Source organism: Manis javanica, chromosome 1, assembly GCF_040802235.1.
Source record: "Manis javanica isolate MJ-LG chromosome 1, MJ_LKY, whole genome shotgun sequence".
NCBI lineage: Eukaryota > Metazoa > Chordata > Mammalia > Pholidota > Manidae > Manis > Manis javanica.
Window position 1 is genome coordinate 53,019,141 of NC_133156.1, and position 16,621 is coordinate 53,035,761.

The 16,621-nt window shown below is 42.5% G+C and overlaps 2 protein-coding genes across 5 annotated transcripts in view; both read left to right on the forward strand.

The window, feature by feature from the left end:
- The first annotated feature begins 631 nt into the window (after window positions 1–631).
- Window positions 632–7,368, forward strand: RPL26L1 (ribosomal protein L26 like 1). Of its 4 annotated transcripts, none has more exons than XM_036995068.2 (4): window positions 632–781; window positions 1,170–1,343; window positions 6,205–6,345; window positions 6,559–7,368. In XM_036995068.2, the coding sequence occupies exons 2-4, from the start codon at window positions 1,179–1,181 to the stop codon at window positions 6,700–6,702; spliced, it is 450 nt and encodes a 149-aa protein (XP_036850963.1). In that variant the 5' UTR covers window positions 632–781; window positions 1,170–1,178; the 3' UTR covers window positions 6,703–7,368. The 4 variants fall into 4 exon arrangements, with proteins under 4 accessions (XP_036850963.1, XP_036850960.1, XP_036850962.1 ...); XM_036995065.2 differs by lacking the exon at window positions 632–781 and adding an exon at window positions 808–979; XM_036995067.2 differs by lacking the exon at window positions 632–781 and adding an exon at window positions 811–979 and having other exon boundaries at window positions 6,542–7,368.
- Window positions 7,369–14,011: 6,643 nt separating this feature from the next.
- Window positions 14,012–16,621, forward strand: part of ATP6V0E1 (ATPase H+ transporting V0 subunit e1) — a 41,143-nt gene continuing 38,533 nt past the window's right edge. Inside the window, exon 1 of the mRNA XM_036995154.2 lies at window positions 14,012–14,205. Within this exon, the coding sequence (XP_036851049.1) occupies window positions 14,102–14,205 (104 nt within the window). The 5' untranslated portion in view covers window positions 14,012–14,101. The remainder of the gene's footprint in view (window positions 14,206–16,621) is intronic.

Here is a 16,621-nt window from a genome sequence, read left to right on the forward strand (position 1 = left end):
AACTCTATGAGGTACCTACTAAGATCATCCCCATTTCACAGATGAGGAAACTGAGGCTCAGAAACACGGACACGTTTCCCCAGTGTCCAGCAACATGCAGAAGCACTTGGGTTCAGGTCTGAGTCTACAACCTCAGCTCTGCCAAACAGGGATAAAAAGCTGAAAGGAAGGTTTGCAAAGTCAGGTAGGTGGTTGGTTTTCAAGAAGCCTCGAAATCTTTGGGGTGAGAGGCAGGAGGAGGGAGTGCTTGCTTTACATTCAGATTCTCTGACCCCAGCCTACCCACTGTCTGGTTTTGTAGGACTGTGGTGGAGCACAAAAATCTGCATTTTCAACACGCTTCTCAGTGATTGAAGAAGCAAGTCAGCAGAATGCTTTTGGATCATCACGTTTAAAGCACCCCTGCAATTTGCCTAGATGACCGCTGAGGAGAGTAACGAGTTTGAGATGGGAAAGAGATTATAGGTGTACTTATTTTAAAAACATCAATAAACCTCTACTGCAGGCTCTCCAGAAGTATGTCCCTTTTCCCCAGGGGCACCAACACCTCGTGGTTTCCGGCGTGATCCCAGGAGCCGCCTCCCGCTCGACCCCGCTGCACCCTACGCAGCGGCCGCGAGCTGCTTAGCTCTCGGGTGGCTGTGATCCCACCCCAAGTCGCAAGGGGCGCCATTTAGTTTCGTTCTGAAGGGAATGCAGTATCCCTTCCTTTCTACGCTTGCGTGGAAATGAAGCCTTACTTCCGGTTCTGCGCGCGCACAACCTGACAGGAGCCAAGTTGGTGAGTGATTTCTCACATAGTGAAGTTCTTCGACCCCGTTAGACCCTAACTCCCACGTGCCTCGGGGCTACCCGCCTCATCAGAGAATTTAATGCGTGGCCCGCAACCATGCATTCTTCCCCAGCCTTCCTCCCTCAGTCAGCCTCACGGCCCCAGTGCCGCCCTCTCCCCACGACCCTCTGGTCAGGCATGCGCCCCGTAAGCACGCCTTACTCTCTTAACACCCAGACCCACTATGTCCCCGGTCTCCTCCCTCAAGTCTCCTTTTCCGAAGCCACGTCCTCCCGTAGAGCACTTACGCAGGGATTGGTAGGAGTGTCCTAGATGGAGAACAGGCTCTGGTACCCCACTGAGCACCCCTTCGCTCCTTCCCTCGCTCTCATTGCAGACGGTCACCATGAAGTTAAACCCCTTCGTGACTTCGGACCGCAGCAAAAACCACAAACGCCACTTTAATGCCCCCTCGCACGTGCGCAGGAAGATCATGTCCCCGCTCTCCAAGGAGCTGCGGCAGAAGTATAACGTCCGCTCCATGCCCATCCTCAAGGATGATGAGGTCCAGGTACGTCTCCCTTGGGCCTGGTTACCCAGCTGTGAGGCGCTCCCGCGCTGCCTGTTCCTGAGAACATGGTGTGTGCTTGGACTTGGGAAGTGATAAACTCACATGCCCGTGGACCCTGGTAGGTAAGGAGACATGGTAGACCAGAGATGGGACCCAGAGCCACCAGAGAGTGCCTGCATAGCTTAATTAAGAGCACTCAGATTCAATTCTTAAATAATATATTTTTAAAAAAACCAGTATGCCTACTAAGCAAAACTCTACTTTTTGATTGAGCCCCGAGCTGCCAATTTTTCAGACATTGCTCAGGGTTGCTCTTTGAGCCAGATTCCACAGGGAAAAGTGCAGCCGTAGAGTAGTGTTTGGGTATCATTGCTTTGCCGGAGGCTAGCCATTTGATGGTTCTGGATTTGTCAGAGAGAATGGAGAAGCAGCAGCAAGTCAAAAGGGTAAAACTATGAAAGAGCCCAGCCCAGGTGAGGTGGTGTAAGCCCTTTTCTCTTTATTACTGGAGTCTAGGGGGTTTGGCAGTGGGGGAGGGGGAATGAAATAGGCAGGGGCTAGATTCAGTCCTTAAAGGAATAGTTGTTGAACACCTACCAGGCACAGTTGTAGACACTAGCAGTGAACAAGACTGAGAAGACCCCTCTTACCATGGAGCTCACATTTTAGAGCAGGTGTCCCAACCTCAGCACTGTTCGTAATTCTGGATATTTCTTGGTTGTGGGGAGCTCTCCTGTGCATTGTAAGGTGTTTAGCAGCATCCCTGTCCTCTACTCACTGGATACCAGTAGTACACTCTCCTCTCTGTTGTGACAACCAAGATGTCTCTGAACATTGTCAAAATGTCCCCTAGAGGTCAAAATTCCCACCAACTAGGCACCACTCTAATAGGGGATAATAATGTCACCTATATGTCTGTACATCGTAATTTCCTGCCACATAATAATATAACCACAACAAAACAGATAGTGCTTATATACAGACCTTCTCCATGCTAGGCAGGCTTGAAGTACTTCATGCCGTTTCTCTCAGTTTAATTCTGATTTCTCAGATTCCTTTGTTGGCTATTTCTCCCCTCTCTGATCCCTAAATGCTGAGTTTGTCTGGGCCTGCACCTAGTCTAACATCTCTTGCCTTCATTGTGTACCTGGGTGCTACTATCTATTCTCAGAGCTTTAAATGTCTGCTCTGTGTTTATAACTCCCACTTTTATATCTCAGTCCAAACCACTTTTCTGGGCATAAACCTGAGGTCCAACTGTCTGCTGAACATTTTTATTTAGCTATCTGAAGCTTCTTACCCAAGAGCACTCTTGATCCCAACACTCCTACTGCCTCTGTAATCTGATTCTCCTTTCACACTTCCCTTAGCATATGCACTCCTCCACTTGCATATGCCCGAAACCTTTAAATTAGCCTTAACATCTCTCTCCCTAACCCACTTCTAATCTGTCTCTTTAAGTGTGAACTGATACTACCTCTACAATAAGTCTTAAATCTGACCACTTCTTCACATTTACTGTTTGGTTCAAGGCATCTCCAGCTTCCCCTCTTAACCTTGTCAGGCATTCACCCAAGAGGGCTATTATCAAATACCCTTCTTAAAACCTATCAGTGGTGCTTGATGTACTTAGTATAACATCTAAGCTCATTGACAGCAAGGCCCTGTGTGATCCAGTCCTGGACTTTCCAGCCTCCTGTCATCCTGTTGTCCTCCATGCGCTCCATACTTGAAACAGTGGCCTTTTCAGGTTCTTAAATACGCTTTCAGCTCTTCTGCCTCTGGGTCTTTGTCCAAAATGCTCCCTCTGCCTGGAGTGCTCTTCCTTCTCCCTTACATCTGACTAACTCCTTGTTTTTCAGGTCTTGTCTTAAAAGTCAGTTCCTCAGAAAAGCCTTCCTAGATACTTCAATAAATATTAAAGCATAGCATTCTTTATTTTTCCTTCATGTCAATGAGCAAAATTTGAGCTCTTTAAGAAAAAACAAGCACAATTTATATACAGTAAAATGTGCAGATGAGTTTTGGCAGATATAAAACCATGTAGCCCTCACCCTAATCATGCCATAGCCCATTATTGTCATCCCAGTAAGTTCCTTTATGCTCTCTTCCAGTTAGTGTTCATGTATTTGCTTGGGTACTCATGAACTGCTTACTACCCATCAGACTAAGCTCCTGACACCATAGAACTTCTCTCTTTTGTTGCGGGAACTTAGTGCAGAGCCTGGCATACAACAGGGGCACAGTCAGTATTTGCAGTATTTGTTGGATGAGTGGAGAAATTGGATGGAATTGGAAGGTGAGATAAAGAAAAGGACGGCGGGAGAAAGAGCTGTCATTTGTAAAATGCCTGTGAGGTATGAACTGTTTCCTGTTTAGATAGGAAGAAACTGAAACTCAGGTTAAATAATAAAGAAATAATACAGGAAATGAATGTCCAAGTCAGGAATTCAGGTCTGACTCCAAAGGGTGTACTGAATTCTGCTTCAGGAGAATAAAACAGTCCCCAAATTGGCAGGCAGGTCTGTTAAAATTGCCTTTTCTCTCTTGGGATCCTGTGAATCTCACTTAACCTCTTTGCGTAGTTAACTATTTCTCCTAATTCATGGAGGAAATTAAAGCTGTCATCCAGGAACTTCAGAACTCTTGTCTCTACACTTTCTAACTTAGCTGCAGTTCCATCCTATTGTCTTCGCTCTCTCCTGTTACAATGAAAATGATGGCCTGTTTCTGTCTAAAGCTAATCCGTCTGCTGCTGTATACTGCAGTCCTCCATTCTCTTCTGTCTTTTGAGATCTTTCTATCCATTGTTTCCTTTACCTTTTCCCCATACTTGTTCTTTTTATCATAAGCATTCAAACACATTTTTCCCCTCTTTAAAGATAAAGAAAATTAGCCTTTAACTTCGCATTTCCCTCGAGTATATATCATCTCCCTCATCCTCTTGAGAGCCAGGTCCCTTTGCGTACTGTCCTTTCTCACCTTCACCTTCTCATCCCTGGTGAACTCAGCCTCCTTACCATGAACGGCTTCCATCCCAGTGCTCCCCTTGCTGTGATCACTATGACCAGCTTGTTGTTTACCCTTCCTGTAGTTGACCCTTCCATGGCATTTGACGTTCTTTGGCTACTGTAACACCATATTTTCCTGATTTCCCATTCTGTCTGGACACTTCAGTCTCTCTTGCAGGGTCCTCCAAAATGTCGGCTTTTCTCAGATTTCAACATTCTGCCTTCTTACACCACTAGCTCCCTGAGCAGAATCAGGCTTCGGATTGCCATCTCTGGATGACTCCAGGTTTTTGTAACCAACCCATTTGGCCTTCCAGCTATGTATTAAATCTCCACTAGAATCTCACCAGATGCCTCGAATTCAACATTTTTTAAACTAAACTATTATCTCCTAAAATCTGTTTCTTGCCCCAGGTTCCATGCCTTTGGGAAAGGTTCCATGCCTTCCTCCATTCATCTAGTTACCTGACCAAAATCTGGGGTCATCCTTGCCTCTTCTCCATACCTGCTCAGTCCAGTCGATTGAGTCTTTTCCTCTCCCCCTCCTCAGTGGATCTAGCTTTTGTCCACTTCTTTTTAACCAGGCTGTTCCTTTGGTTTCATTTTATTAATATCTCTCTTCAGTCTTGACAGTTAATAGGGATTTTTTTCACAGAAGTTTCCACATGAGGGTCTCTTTTTTTTTGTATTAAGGAAGGTATCATTGATATACAGTCTTATGCTGAGGTTTCACATGAGCAACATTGTGGTTACTACATTCCCCCCTATTATCAATTCCCCACCACATACCCAATTACAGGCACTGTCCGTCAGCATAGTAAGATGCTGTAGAGTCACTACTTGTCTTCTCTATGCTATACTGCCTTCCCTGTGGGGTGTTCTCTTTTCAACCTGAAAATTGCTTTGGTAAATAAGCTAAAGATCTTGGTAGACATTTTAGGAGTATTGCAGTTCTCCAATTCTTTATATGTGATATTTCCTCTGTGCTTATCAAATAACATCACCTATATTGTGGCTACTGTTTAATAGGCTCTTGTGTTCAGGGAAACTTTAATCCAGTTGGTTTTTTTAATAGAGTTGGAGCATGAAAAGATTTTCGGTATGTGAAAGCAGCCCATGAGATCTAACATTTTTTTATGACTGTAAAATATTTGTACTAATTTGTAGAAATCTTGAAATTTGAAATAATGTACACTTAAAAAGCAGTCACCTGTAATTCCACTTCCTGTCTAATGGCAACCATTATCAACCTCTGGGTGTATGTCTGTTCCATCTTATTATATGCCATATATATGAAACAAATACACAGAAGATTCAGTCCATATATATAGCTTTGTATTCTCCTTTTTTCTCTAATGGTCATATCTTGAACATTTTCCTAAGTCATAAATTATTTTTTGAAAACATGGATTTTAAATGGTTGCGTGAGAGTCTCAGTATATCTTTATTCTTCTCTGTTTAGATCTTCAGAGTGATTGTATCTTTTCTTTTTAAAATGTGATTTTTTTTAACAGATATAATTAACATATAACATTGTATTAGTTTTAGGTGTACAGTGATTGTATTTTTTACTCTCAGGTCTAATTCTGTAATGGTTACTATCCTAGTTGAAGGAGTTTTTTGTTTTTCAGAAAAGAGAAGAAAAAAATTCATGTGAGGAATCTTCACCTAACTTGGCATAATACAAAGCAGAGTTACATAAAAAAAAAAACAGCTGACTTTTGACTTTCAGGATTAATTCTGCTTTTGTTTAAAAAGTTGTATGTTAATCTGTGTGTTCCTGATAGTTTCCCCAGTATTATGTTCGTGCATTAGAAGGGGAGAGAATTCTCCTTGGTGTTTTCTCTTAGGTGGTTCGAGGACACTACAAAGGTCAGCAAATTGGCAAGGTAGTCCAGGTGTACAGAAAGAAGTATGTCATCTACATCGAGCGGGTGCAGCGTGAAACAGCTAACAGCACAACTGTCCACGTGGGCATTCACCCGAGCAAGGTATGGCCTGGGACTGAGCAGTGGTAGCAGCCATGTAGTGTACTGCTGCCATTATTGACGTGTTGGTACTGTCTGCACAGATGGTCCAACAAGGACTTCAGGGGGAGGTCCAGCAGGCTTGATTGATCTCATTGGCTTAGTGATATAATCAAGGATCCAGGTTTTTTTCTTGTCTGTTTTTTGACCTTTGGTGAAGGCTCTGTCTTCAAGCAGGAGGATTCCAGGCAGTCCAGGCTTCACTTCCCTACTACGTGGTATCCAGAGGGAGAAAGAACATCTCTTCCTGTGACCTTCACACTCTCCTCATGGAATATGCTGTTCTTCCTTTGCACTCCAGTTTTATACCCTGTGTTGTAAGGTCTCTCCTCAGTTTCAGATCCTTTAGGGCAAAATAGTTGAGATCTTAATTATCCATATGATCTCTGTATTACCCAATAGCAGGTGGGAATGCAGATGTTTTTTAAACAGTGCATTTTGCCAGCCAAGTGAATGATAGACAAACCAGAAACATGTTGGTAGTATCATTTTTCCCAGCCCAAATGGCATTTCATATCACTATAAACCATCTAAATTGTCCTAGATCCTCAGGAGGTAAGGGAGTTGGGTGCCAGAAGAAGTGATCCAAGCTCTGGTTGTCAGGGGAAGCTCTGCTGTACAAAATAATTGTGGTTGTAAATCCTTTCTACTTAAAAAAAATGAGGTGTTTGTTTTCTCACTCCTAACAGGTGGTTATCACCAGGCTAAAGCTGGATAAAGATTGGAAAAAAATTCTTGAACACAAAGCCAAATCTCGACAAGTTGGTAAAGAGAAAGGCAAATATAAGGAAGAACTTATTGAGAAAATGCAGGAATGAATAAAAACTATTGTGGAACTGTGGTTTAACTGTAGATTTTTAGCGTGGTGTGTATCTCCTTGAAACTTCGAAATGTGTCTGGAACATTTTGTTCTTGCTATGTGGTTCTGTAAATCTGCTCTTGCTGTTTTAGTAATTTTATGAATAAAAATTATAAATGTTTTCCTTATGCCAAATGCAATTTTCATTGTTTTATAGGTAAAATCTATTTTTTTATCAGTTCCCCATGGACATTTATTTATAACATTTAATTCTTTGGAGGAGCAAAATAGCAGTGATGGAATGGCCCTGCTCCTGCCTGGATCTTCTTGCTGTTGGGATGGACAGGACAGGGCTCTGGTCCCTGATTCTGAGATTTGTTCCACACGCAGCAGGGATGTTACCATTAGCATGCTGAGCTATATGTCTAGTGAATCTATTATTTGAATCTTCTAATGAGTTTTATTTTTATTCTTGACCAACACATGTTTTAGGACCCCCAAATTTGCACTGAGGTCAGGTTTCATACTGGATTAAATTTTTAGTTGGGATGACATAGTGTCATGCCTGGTATGGGCCCTGGGATCCAACCATTACTCTCATCAGTAAACTAAAATTATGCTTTTCCTAGGAGCCCGAATTGGCTTCTTTTCAGCAACTTGTTCACTACAAATGATAGCTAAGAGCTTTGAGGGCTGTAATACACTCACCCGCCATCCTGGCATCCAAATCATCCCGAACCGCTTATCTTGAGCTTGTGAGTAATAGTGTGATCAAGAGCAGGAACTCAGCATCAGATGTGAATTCTAATCCCAGCTCTGTTCCTAGTTGTGTGACCATGGGCAAATTGCTTAACCTTTCTGGGCCTCAGTTTTGTCATTTATAAGATGAAAATAAAGAGTATGTACTTCAAAGTTGTCAGATATAACCACTTGAGATACTGCAAGTAAAGCAGAGCTCAAGAAATTCTAGCTGTTTTAGAGGGGATTGGCAATGAGTTTGTTTGCAGGAGCCGGGGGGAAAAGTTTTTCTCAAGGGAGTTTAAACAAATGCTGGTTCTTGAGCCAAGGAAAGGATTTAAGGGCAGCAGTATTGTGTTTTGGTTGCCTCAGGAAATGGGGACGAGAATGCCAGGTGGGTGGGCCTGCCTATCACAGTTCAGGGGTTTTAGCACGTTTTCTGGAGTGACTTTGAATTAAGCAGTTTCTAACTGACCTTTTCACCAAATTTGCATTTGTCCATTCATTTGAGTGAGTCCCTGTGCTATTTTGGGAAGACTCCAAACTTTCAAACTTCAGATAACTGTTTCTGAATATCTGCTTTCATATCACACTCAGGCATGAGCTGTTCAGCTACAGAGCTTTCAGTGTGAGTTGGGTTGGCAAGTATTTAAATCTTCCAGGAACCAGGCTGTACTCTACTAACCAAGAGTCCACTATACTCTACTGATGCTCCAGATGTTGAGTGAGCCTTTCCCATCTGGTGGCTTGGGTTCTTTTCAGTTCGTTTTTTTTTTTAAGAAGTAATATTTATATATGGTACAACATAAAAAGGCATGAAAGGTATACAGTGAAAAATCAGCTTCCTTGTCACCTTGATATTCAGTCACTCAGTTCTTTCCAGAAGCAGTCACTCTTTCCAGTTTCTTTTGTCTTTCAGAAATATTCTTTGCATATATGATTGGGTGCTTATTAAAAGTTTGATCTATGAAGAAATCTTTATGAGAAAAGCAGATCATCTAAATGTAAACAGCTATATAAAATTGATTTATGGCCTGAATACCATGATTACAATGTAAATATATACAAATAATAGAGAAGACATTTTTTGTGCATCAGAATTAAACTAAATCAGCCACATCCTAGCCTAGCCTCATAGAAGGGCAGGTAGTTGTAGAGCAGTTTTTCAAAGGTCTCATGCATTAGGTGGGTTCAGTTGTGTGTAATTTAGGGTTTTTTTTTTGTTGTTGACTTACTGTTTGAAATAGGAGAAGCAGCATGGCTTAGTGGGAAGAGCAGTAGCTACTGAAGGCTGACATTCAGATACCAGTTCTGCCACTTAAAACAGGTAGACATCAGGCAAGTTACAAATCTGAGCTGTTTTCTGATATATAAAATGGATTTAATAATATCTATCTAATGTGTATGGGTATTGAATGAGATGGGTAATTCAAAGCACCTAGTTCGATGGCATGTGGCTGTCACTCAATAAATGGTAGCTGCTATAATCAGTGAGGGCTGCCCACAGTTGCATATCCATATATACATGCTGAGCAAATGAATTGGGAGCATGCTGGAGCTTTCAGCTCCATGTAAGATAAATTCTAGCCGAAATAAGCAGGCGACGAGAGGCAACAAAGGGCCAGGCAGTTTATTTGAGCGCAATTCCCAGGTGATGTTCCCCGGTCTGGCTATCACAGGCCGGTGAAGTCATGCTCAGCAGGGCAGGCAGCAAGTTTTTAAAGAAGGCAGGGAGAGGGAGAGCAAAGGTATATAGTGGTGGGAGGATTGGCTCTCCTAGGGTATGTGGGGGTCTCTCATTGGTCTTTAGCCAGGTACTGGAAAGTTACCACTACTCTTCTAGCTTGGGGGAAGGGCTCTAGTTAGGAATGTTATCCGATCAGGCTCTGGAATATTGTCAGACAGGAACCTACCTGTTGGTCTCTTCGCCTTGTTTGGTGAGGCCTGAGCTTGTCCAGCAGGCTCACCCCTTCCCCTGGTGCCTCCAGCCTTACACTCCAGTAATTTCCAAGCTTCCAGATCAGCTTGGAGAGGAGCTTTATGATTCTATGGCTTTGTGATTTTGCATGCCTGTTTTTATTTAAAGGGTTAGGCTTAGGAAAGAAGGGCTCTTTGGGGGTTGCACTATGTTATTTCAGTCAGCTCTTGTTGACTTTATCCTATTGGGGTTGCCTCTGAGGCTTTTCCTTGTTAGGGTCCAGGCTTCCGAGGCTTCCCCAGAGAACAAACTACACAGGCATAGAGATGTAAATTCAAGCAAAGTCTTTATTCAGCTAGCTAACTGAGGTCCAAGTCAGCCCGATGCAGCGGGTCTCAACAAGGACCCCGAGCACTCAGAGCCAAGGGTTTATATAGCAATTTCAAAGCACTTAACTCATAGCAATTTTCTATAACTATACATTATTCTTGCAAGACATATATCCTGGGGTTAAGCAAGGGCAGGGTAAGACTACTCTTCAATGGTTAGGGAGGTTCTGCACGATAAGCTTGGTATGTAAGATTTACTGACCAAGGTTAGCTGACCAAGGGTCACAGCTGCCCACCACCCGGTGCTCATGATTAACTTGTTTTTCAAGGCCTTACCCAGGCCCAGGGTTTGTTTTTTTGTTTTTTTTTCCTCTGAGTCACACTCTCAGAAAATGGTTTCTAGGTTTCTAAGATGGCTATGCTTATGCTAATTTACTAATCTTACTAATGCTTAGATTCTACATTTCCCCACTTTCCTTTGACCATTCCAATCATGGAATGTTTGTTTCTTCCTGCTGTGTGAGTGAATGATACTGCGGTCTCAGCATTAGCACCTGAACAGCACTCACTCTTTCCCTAACAAAGGCTATTAGCCGGTTTAAGATACAGGGACCTAAAGTGAGAAGCAGTATAAAAATAAGCAAGGGCCCTGCCAGGGTGGATATCAGGGTTGTAAACCATGGGGATTTAGTAAACTAGGATTCAAATAGCCCTTGGCTGGCCTCTCGCTCTCTCTTCCTTTGATCTGGTCTCTCTCTAAGTTTAGACATTGAATCTCTTACTATTCCGGAATGGTCTGCTGTTAAGGTTTAGCTAAGTTTTATTAGTTCTTTTTCCTGACTCTTAATGCTCTCTGCACTCATTTACATTCCTCTAGGAGTGTTTCTCAAACTTTTTGGTCTCAGCACCTATATACACATGTAAAGCTTTAGGACTCAAAAAGCTTACATTTATGTAGGTTATATCTATCATATAATTTACCAAGTTACAAATTAAAAAATTTTAACATTTGAAATTCATTTTACATCAACAACAATAAACTGGTAACACATTAACAGAAATAACATTTTCATGGATAATTATCTTTTTAAAACAAAACAAAATAAATGTAACAATGACATTGTGTTAAATTTTTGCAAAACCCCTTAATGGACTAGCTTAATACAAAAGTATTCTTAAAATGCTTCTGCATTCAATTTGTTGCAAAAATTAGGATAAAGCATAGGAAGAAACTTCAGCCTCACACAGATTGGTACTATAGTCAGAAAAGAGAAGCCCTTGCAGACCTGCTGATAAGAGTCTCAGGGACTCCCCAGGTGTCCTTGGACCACATTGCCCAGAGTCTGAGTCGTTTCCTGAAGTAGGCTTGAAGTGCCTTAAAGGCAGAGGATCATTCAATGGATCACTGAATCCTAGTTCCTGACCTTTCCCAAAATTTTTATTTGGAACGTAGAATAAAATGTTTTTGACAGGTTGACTGATAGAGGGAGCTATTGGCCAATACTAGCCCATAACTATAATACCAAGATTCAGAAATTTTCTCATCTCAGAAGATGAAACAGATTGAGACAGAACTGGTGTCTGAGAAGGCACATTGCTGTGCTCCCAAACACATGCTCTGCTTCTTAAAAAAGGTGAGGCAAAGGGTAGACTTAACAGAATAAACTTAAAATATTTGCCATTATTTAAGAAATGGGTAAAAATTCACAATAGCCAAAAAGTGGAAGCAACCCAACTGACAAATGAATGGAGAAACAAAATGTATATACATATAGTTTATTCAGCCTTAAAAAGGAAGGAAATTCTGACACATGTTATAATGTGGATGAAACTTGAGGACATATGCTAAGTAAACCAAGCCAGTCACAAAAAGAGAAATACCGTATGATTCCACTTATGTCAGGTATCTAGAGTAGTCAAATAGAAACAAAGTAGATTGTGGAAAGGAGAATGGGAAGTTGTTAAATGGGTATGAAAAATTTTCTGGAAACTGGGTGCACAACAATGGAATACTTTTAATGTTACTGGACTCTTAATCATGGTTAAGGTGGTGAATTTTATGTTATGTTTATTCTACCACAAATTAAACTTGAATTAAGAAAAAAAGAAATGGGAAGAAATAGTAAACTTTTTTCTCTATTTAGTTCTGGCTAATCTCACCATTTCTTAATTAATTCAGTTTTACTTCTGTTTATTGAGCACAGTCTATGTGCTCACACTCCTGAGGAGCAAAAATCAGTTAAAACAGTACTTGTCCTAAAGGAATTTACCCTCCAGTACAGGGTTGGTTAAGATACCCACATAAATAATTCAAAGGCCTCAAAAGAAACCCAAACTGGATGAAACAGGTCTTGGAGAAGGTAGTGCTTGGATTAGGATTTAAGAACAACAGAATTTCTGCTATGACTAAGTTCTGGGGGCAGCAGTATGAACACAGTGACCATCTAGTTTCCTACATTACCGGTCAGGTAATGGTTTTTGAATCGTTTTGAAGTGTTAGTCTAAATGTTAAAGATTACTCGTCTAACTTTACATTTAATCCAATAATCCATTCTACTTAAGAAAGAAATCGGGGTGATTGCAGGTAAGGAAATGTGGCTATTAGCAGGGAAACTGGTCCATGATAGAGCATACTGATTTTAGTATGTAGATCTGCCTTCCATCTTGCTTCTGCCTATGAGATTTATTAAGTTTCTTAACCTCTCCGAAAGCTGGTTTCCTCCTGTTCCAAAGTTGTCGCACACTCTAAATAACATATGTAAAAATTCTTGGCAAGCATTGGAAACTCCAAGCATTGGAAAGAGTTCCTGCTCTTTCAAGGCTCAGCTCAGGACTGGCTGGTGTGAAAAGTACACTCTAGGTTCATTATACCTGCACATTGCATTGAGCGGTTGGCTTGTGTCAGTCTGGGGAAAGGAAATCCCGGGGCAAAACACCTCCAAAAACCAAAATCAGTCAAAGGGAGGAATAAAGTTTAAAACCCGTTTATTTCTCACAAACTGCAATCCCAGTCCATCTTCCTTCTCTGCTCCAGCAGCAACCACAACGGCCTCACCTCTCAGGTACAGATAAGCCCTCGGTTGCCCAGGTATCACCCGTTGATATGGAGATGAACTTCTCCACCCCTAAGGAAAGATGCAAATGCCCTAAAGCCATACTTCTTTCCACCTCTTAACGCCTATTGATATGCAGATATACTAAAGCCAGGCAAGATATTCTGGAAATGCTACAATTTTACCCACAGCTTGCAAGTCCATCTTCTCACCAGCCAGTGAACTCCCTGCAGGGGATCTGATTGACTTCTGCAACCCCAGAACCCGGCACAGTGCGCAAGTTATACAGCAGTGCAGTAATTAAGAGCACTGGGTGGAACTCGCACCAACAGAGTTGAATCCTGCCTCTACCACTTGCTAGCTATGCAGGTCCTTAACCTCCTCCCAGGGCCTCAGTTTCTTCAACTGCAAAGCGGCGATAATAATTATAACTACCTCACAGACTGCAGTGAGGTGTTCAAAACGAGCTCAGGCACTTACAGCTCACAGCTCAGTGCCCGGCATACAGGAATTCAGAACAGTAACTTAACTATTGCTAAGTTCTCTGTAGGTTTGTTGCCAAAGAAGATAAAGCTGTAGATGACTACACTCATTTCCTAAAAGGGCTACATTCTAACCAGAAAATTCTGTTGAGTCCCTGGTGACTTGACCCTTAGCTCTGGGGTGAGTGACATCCCTCAAAGGAGCTGTAACCCCGAGACCGACCAAGTGAGGGCAGGGCGCCGTCTCCCGGGCTGGGGAGGGACGGAGTCTGGCGCGCGAGTCACGTGGGGCGCGGGAGGCGGGTCTTCGTGCGCGCTGGTCACGCGGCCCAGTGTTGACACTTCCGGGTGGGACCAAAGTGAGGCGGCCGGGCCGGGGCTGGCAGCTCCAGCGGGGAACCATGGCGTATAACGGCCTCACGGTGCCCCTCATCGTGATGAGTGTATTCTGGGGCTTCGTTGGCTTCTTGGTGCCCTGGTTTATCCCTAAGGGCCCCAATCGGGGGTAAGTGGGCCAGGCCCGCCTTGGGAGGGACGCGCGGTGAGGACCGGCCGGGCCGGGCGGCAAAGGGGGAGGTCCCATGGCGCTCAGACACCCTGCTGGGTGGCCCCGGACCCCAGAGGCAGGCCCGGATCTCCGTGCAGACCCCGACTGCCTTACTGCAGCTGCTTTAGTGTCCCCCGGCTCGAGCGTGACCTCCGGTGGACCTTCCGTGACTTGTGGGGTATTTTTTCTTATCAGGCTCCTGTGTGGAGAGGGTGTAGCTGGAAATGGATTTATACCGGCTCAAGGAGAAGTTGGGGTTCTTCTCTAAAGGACTTTCGCCCCTTTTGCCTTGCCCTCCACGCAAATGAGGCCTCGTTTGCCTCAACTTTAAAGGAAAGAATCGAATTACCGTGTCTGCCTCACATGTCGCAGTTGCACAGGTGCAACAACGTTGAGCCTAGGCCTGGCATCTAGTGGGTGCCAGGAGGGAGTCGGGGCTCGATCTAAAGCGAAATTAATTACCGAAGAGCAGGAGATATTGTTTAGAAACCCCTGCGTCATACCTTTCGGAGGGCGCTCCCGCCCTTGTGTGTGTGAGTGTAACTAGTTCTCAGAATGATGAAGAAACACTTTTCCCCCCAGACTTATTTGTTAAATAGAGCTTTAACAATTTTGTTGGTAAACTTTTATTGTACTATGATATAGTCTTTATCTTTAAAGGAACTTTGGAACAGCAAAGTTCCTCTTTTGCCTTTTAGTCATTTTTTCTCAGTTCAAGGTCATGTGGGGTGAAACTTAGACTGAAGTCATAGTTTGTCAAAAACACCATCTCTTGCTTTATTCTTTGAAACTTATTGGTGGCTTCACAGTGCTTTGCATGCATAGTAGCCATTCGGTAAGTATCTGTTGAGTGGATAATTCTATTGCCTTTATTAAAGGAAAGAAAATGCCATTACTTCCCTACTATTTTGTGACCTGGACCCCTTTTGCATTCTTGAACAAACTTCTGTTAGACGTATTACTTCTGTCTAGCTTAAAAGTAAATCATATTGGTTTAAAAAGGGAAAATAGCAGACGAACATATATCATTTGGTAGCATTAGGTCCCTCCTTCCCCTCTTCCCTGCATAGCATCAATTATATAGGGTCATCTCTTCTACCTGTAATAGATGATGTAGAGTGTTCAAATTCTGGGGTTATTAAAACAGCTGTATTAACTGAATTTATTAGACTTGTTTCTCCTACTGGAGTTAGAGAATAACAAAGCACTTCTTTGTTGTGTTTCTATCTTCAACTAATTCATTACCCTATTGTCTTCTTTTCCAGCCTGCATATTCAGAAAAGGATTTATATATGTACTGGTAGCCCTTCTTTCTTACGTGCCCAGCCTTGGGACTTGATGCCACTGCTATTATCCAGGGTAATAAAATGCCTCCTGTAGTACAGTGGCTATTCAGTTTCTAGCCCTACTGTCATGATTCAGGTTTGACCTGCTAGTGATCTGTTATCCAAGTCTAATTTGCAGCCTCCACCCCAATCCTTGTATCTCCTGCTATTGGCAGGATTGAACAGGTCTTAAAACACAAAGTGTCTCCCAGAAGTTATTACTGTGACACTTTGAGATACACTGTTCCTAGCTGAACCCTGTGACCTTGGACAATTTAACGTTTCCATGTTCCCAGTTCCTCATTGTAAAATGGAAATACTAGTACTGAGTTAGTACGAGTTCCCCTTTGCCTCCTGAAAAGACTTCAGTTCAATGTTTTTTTTTTAAAATACATGAAGGAGCTGAATTGCTTCAAGGTCTATGGTGAATTTTTAATACAGGAGAGCTTTTCTGATTTAAAATTATTAAAAAATCTTCATTAGGGAAATAAAGTTCTTTGTGCAAAGGGAGGAATGAAGACTTTGATTTTAATTAATTCCTTTTGCCTGCAAGACCCTATAAATCAGAATGCAAAAAATTGGTTCATTAGGAAGTTTTCAAGGACCTGGTGAGGCAGAAAGAAGAAAGGGCCAAAAAGCAAAAACTCTTTGACTCTGTGTATAACCTGAAGCAAGGCCCTTAGTCTCATTCTTTTCTACAACTGAAAAAGAGCTCCAGATAAAATAGGCTATGCCTGGAGTCAGCTTTCCAACTGTTCCCATTTTTCATGATTTCTCTCTTTTCTCTTTAGGAATCCACAGATATCTAAAAGCTTCAGATTTTGACATAGTGGCTCCCAGAGCATAGATGTGGGGGAGAGGATAGGAGTAGAGGGCAGGAATTCACGTTCCAGGAGTTAAGTCGGCTCGAGTGTTTTAAAATATACAGAACATTTTCAGACATACAGAAATATAGGGAGTAGTACGAGTGTTGTATACCACCACACAGATCCCTGTACATGTTCATTTATGTATTATAAGTGTAATGTACAAGTTACATATTTTGAAGA

What these genes read in the sequence shown, in the direction of transcription:
- RPL26L1 (XM_036995065.2), top strand. Translation starts at nt 890, where the DNA reads ATGCATTCTTCCCCAGCCTTCCTCCCTCAGTCAGCCTCACGGCCCCAG. An exon ending in TCTGGTCAGGCATGCGCCCC is followed by an intron (nt 980 to 1,169) that starts GTAAGCACGCCT and finishes CTCTCATTGCAG; the next exon opens with ACGGTCACCATGAAGTTAAA. An exon ending in TCAAGGATGATGAGGTCCAG is followed by an intron (nt 1,344 to 6,204) that starts GTACGTCTCCCT and finishes GTTTTCTCTTAG; the next exon opens with GTGGTTCGAGGACACTACAA.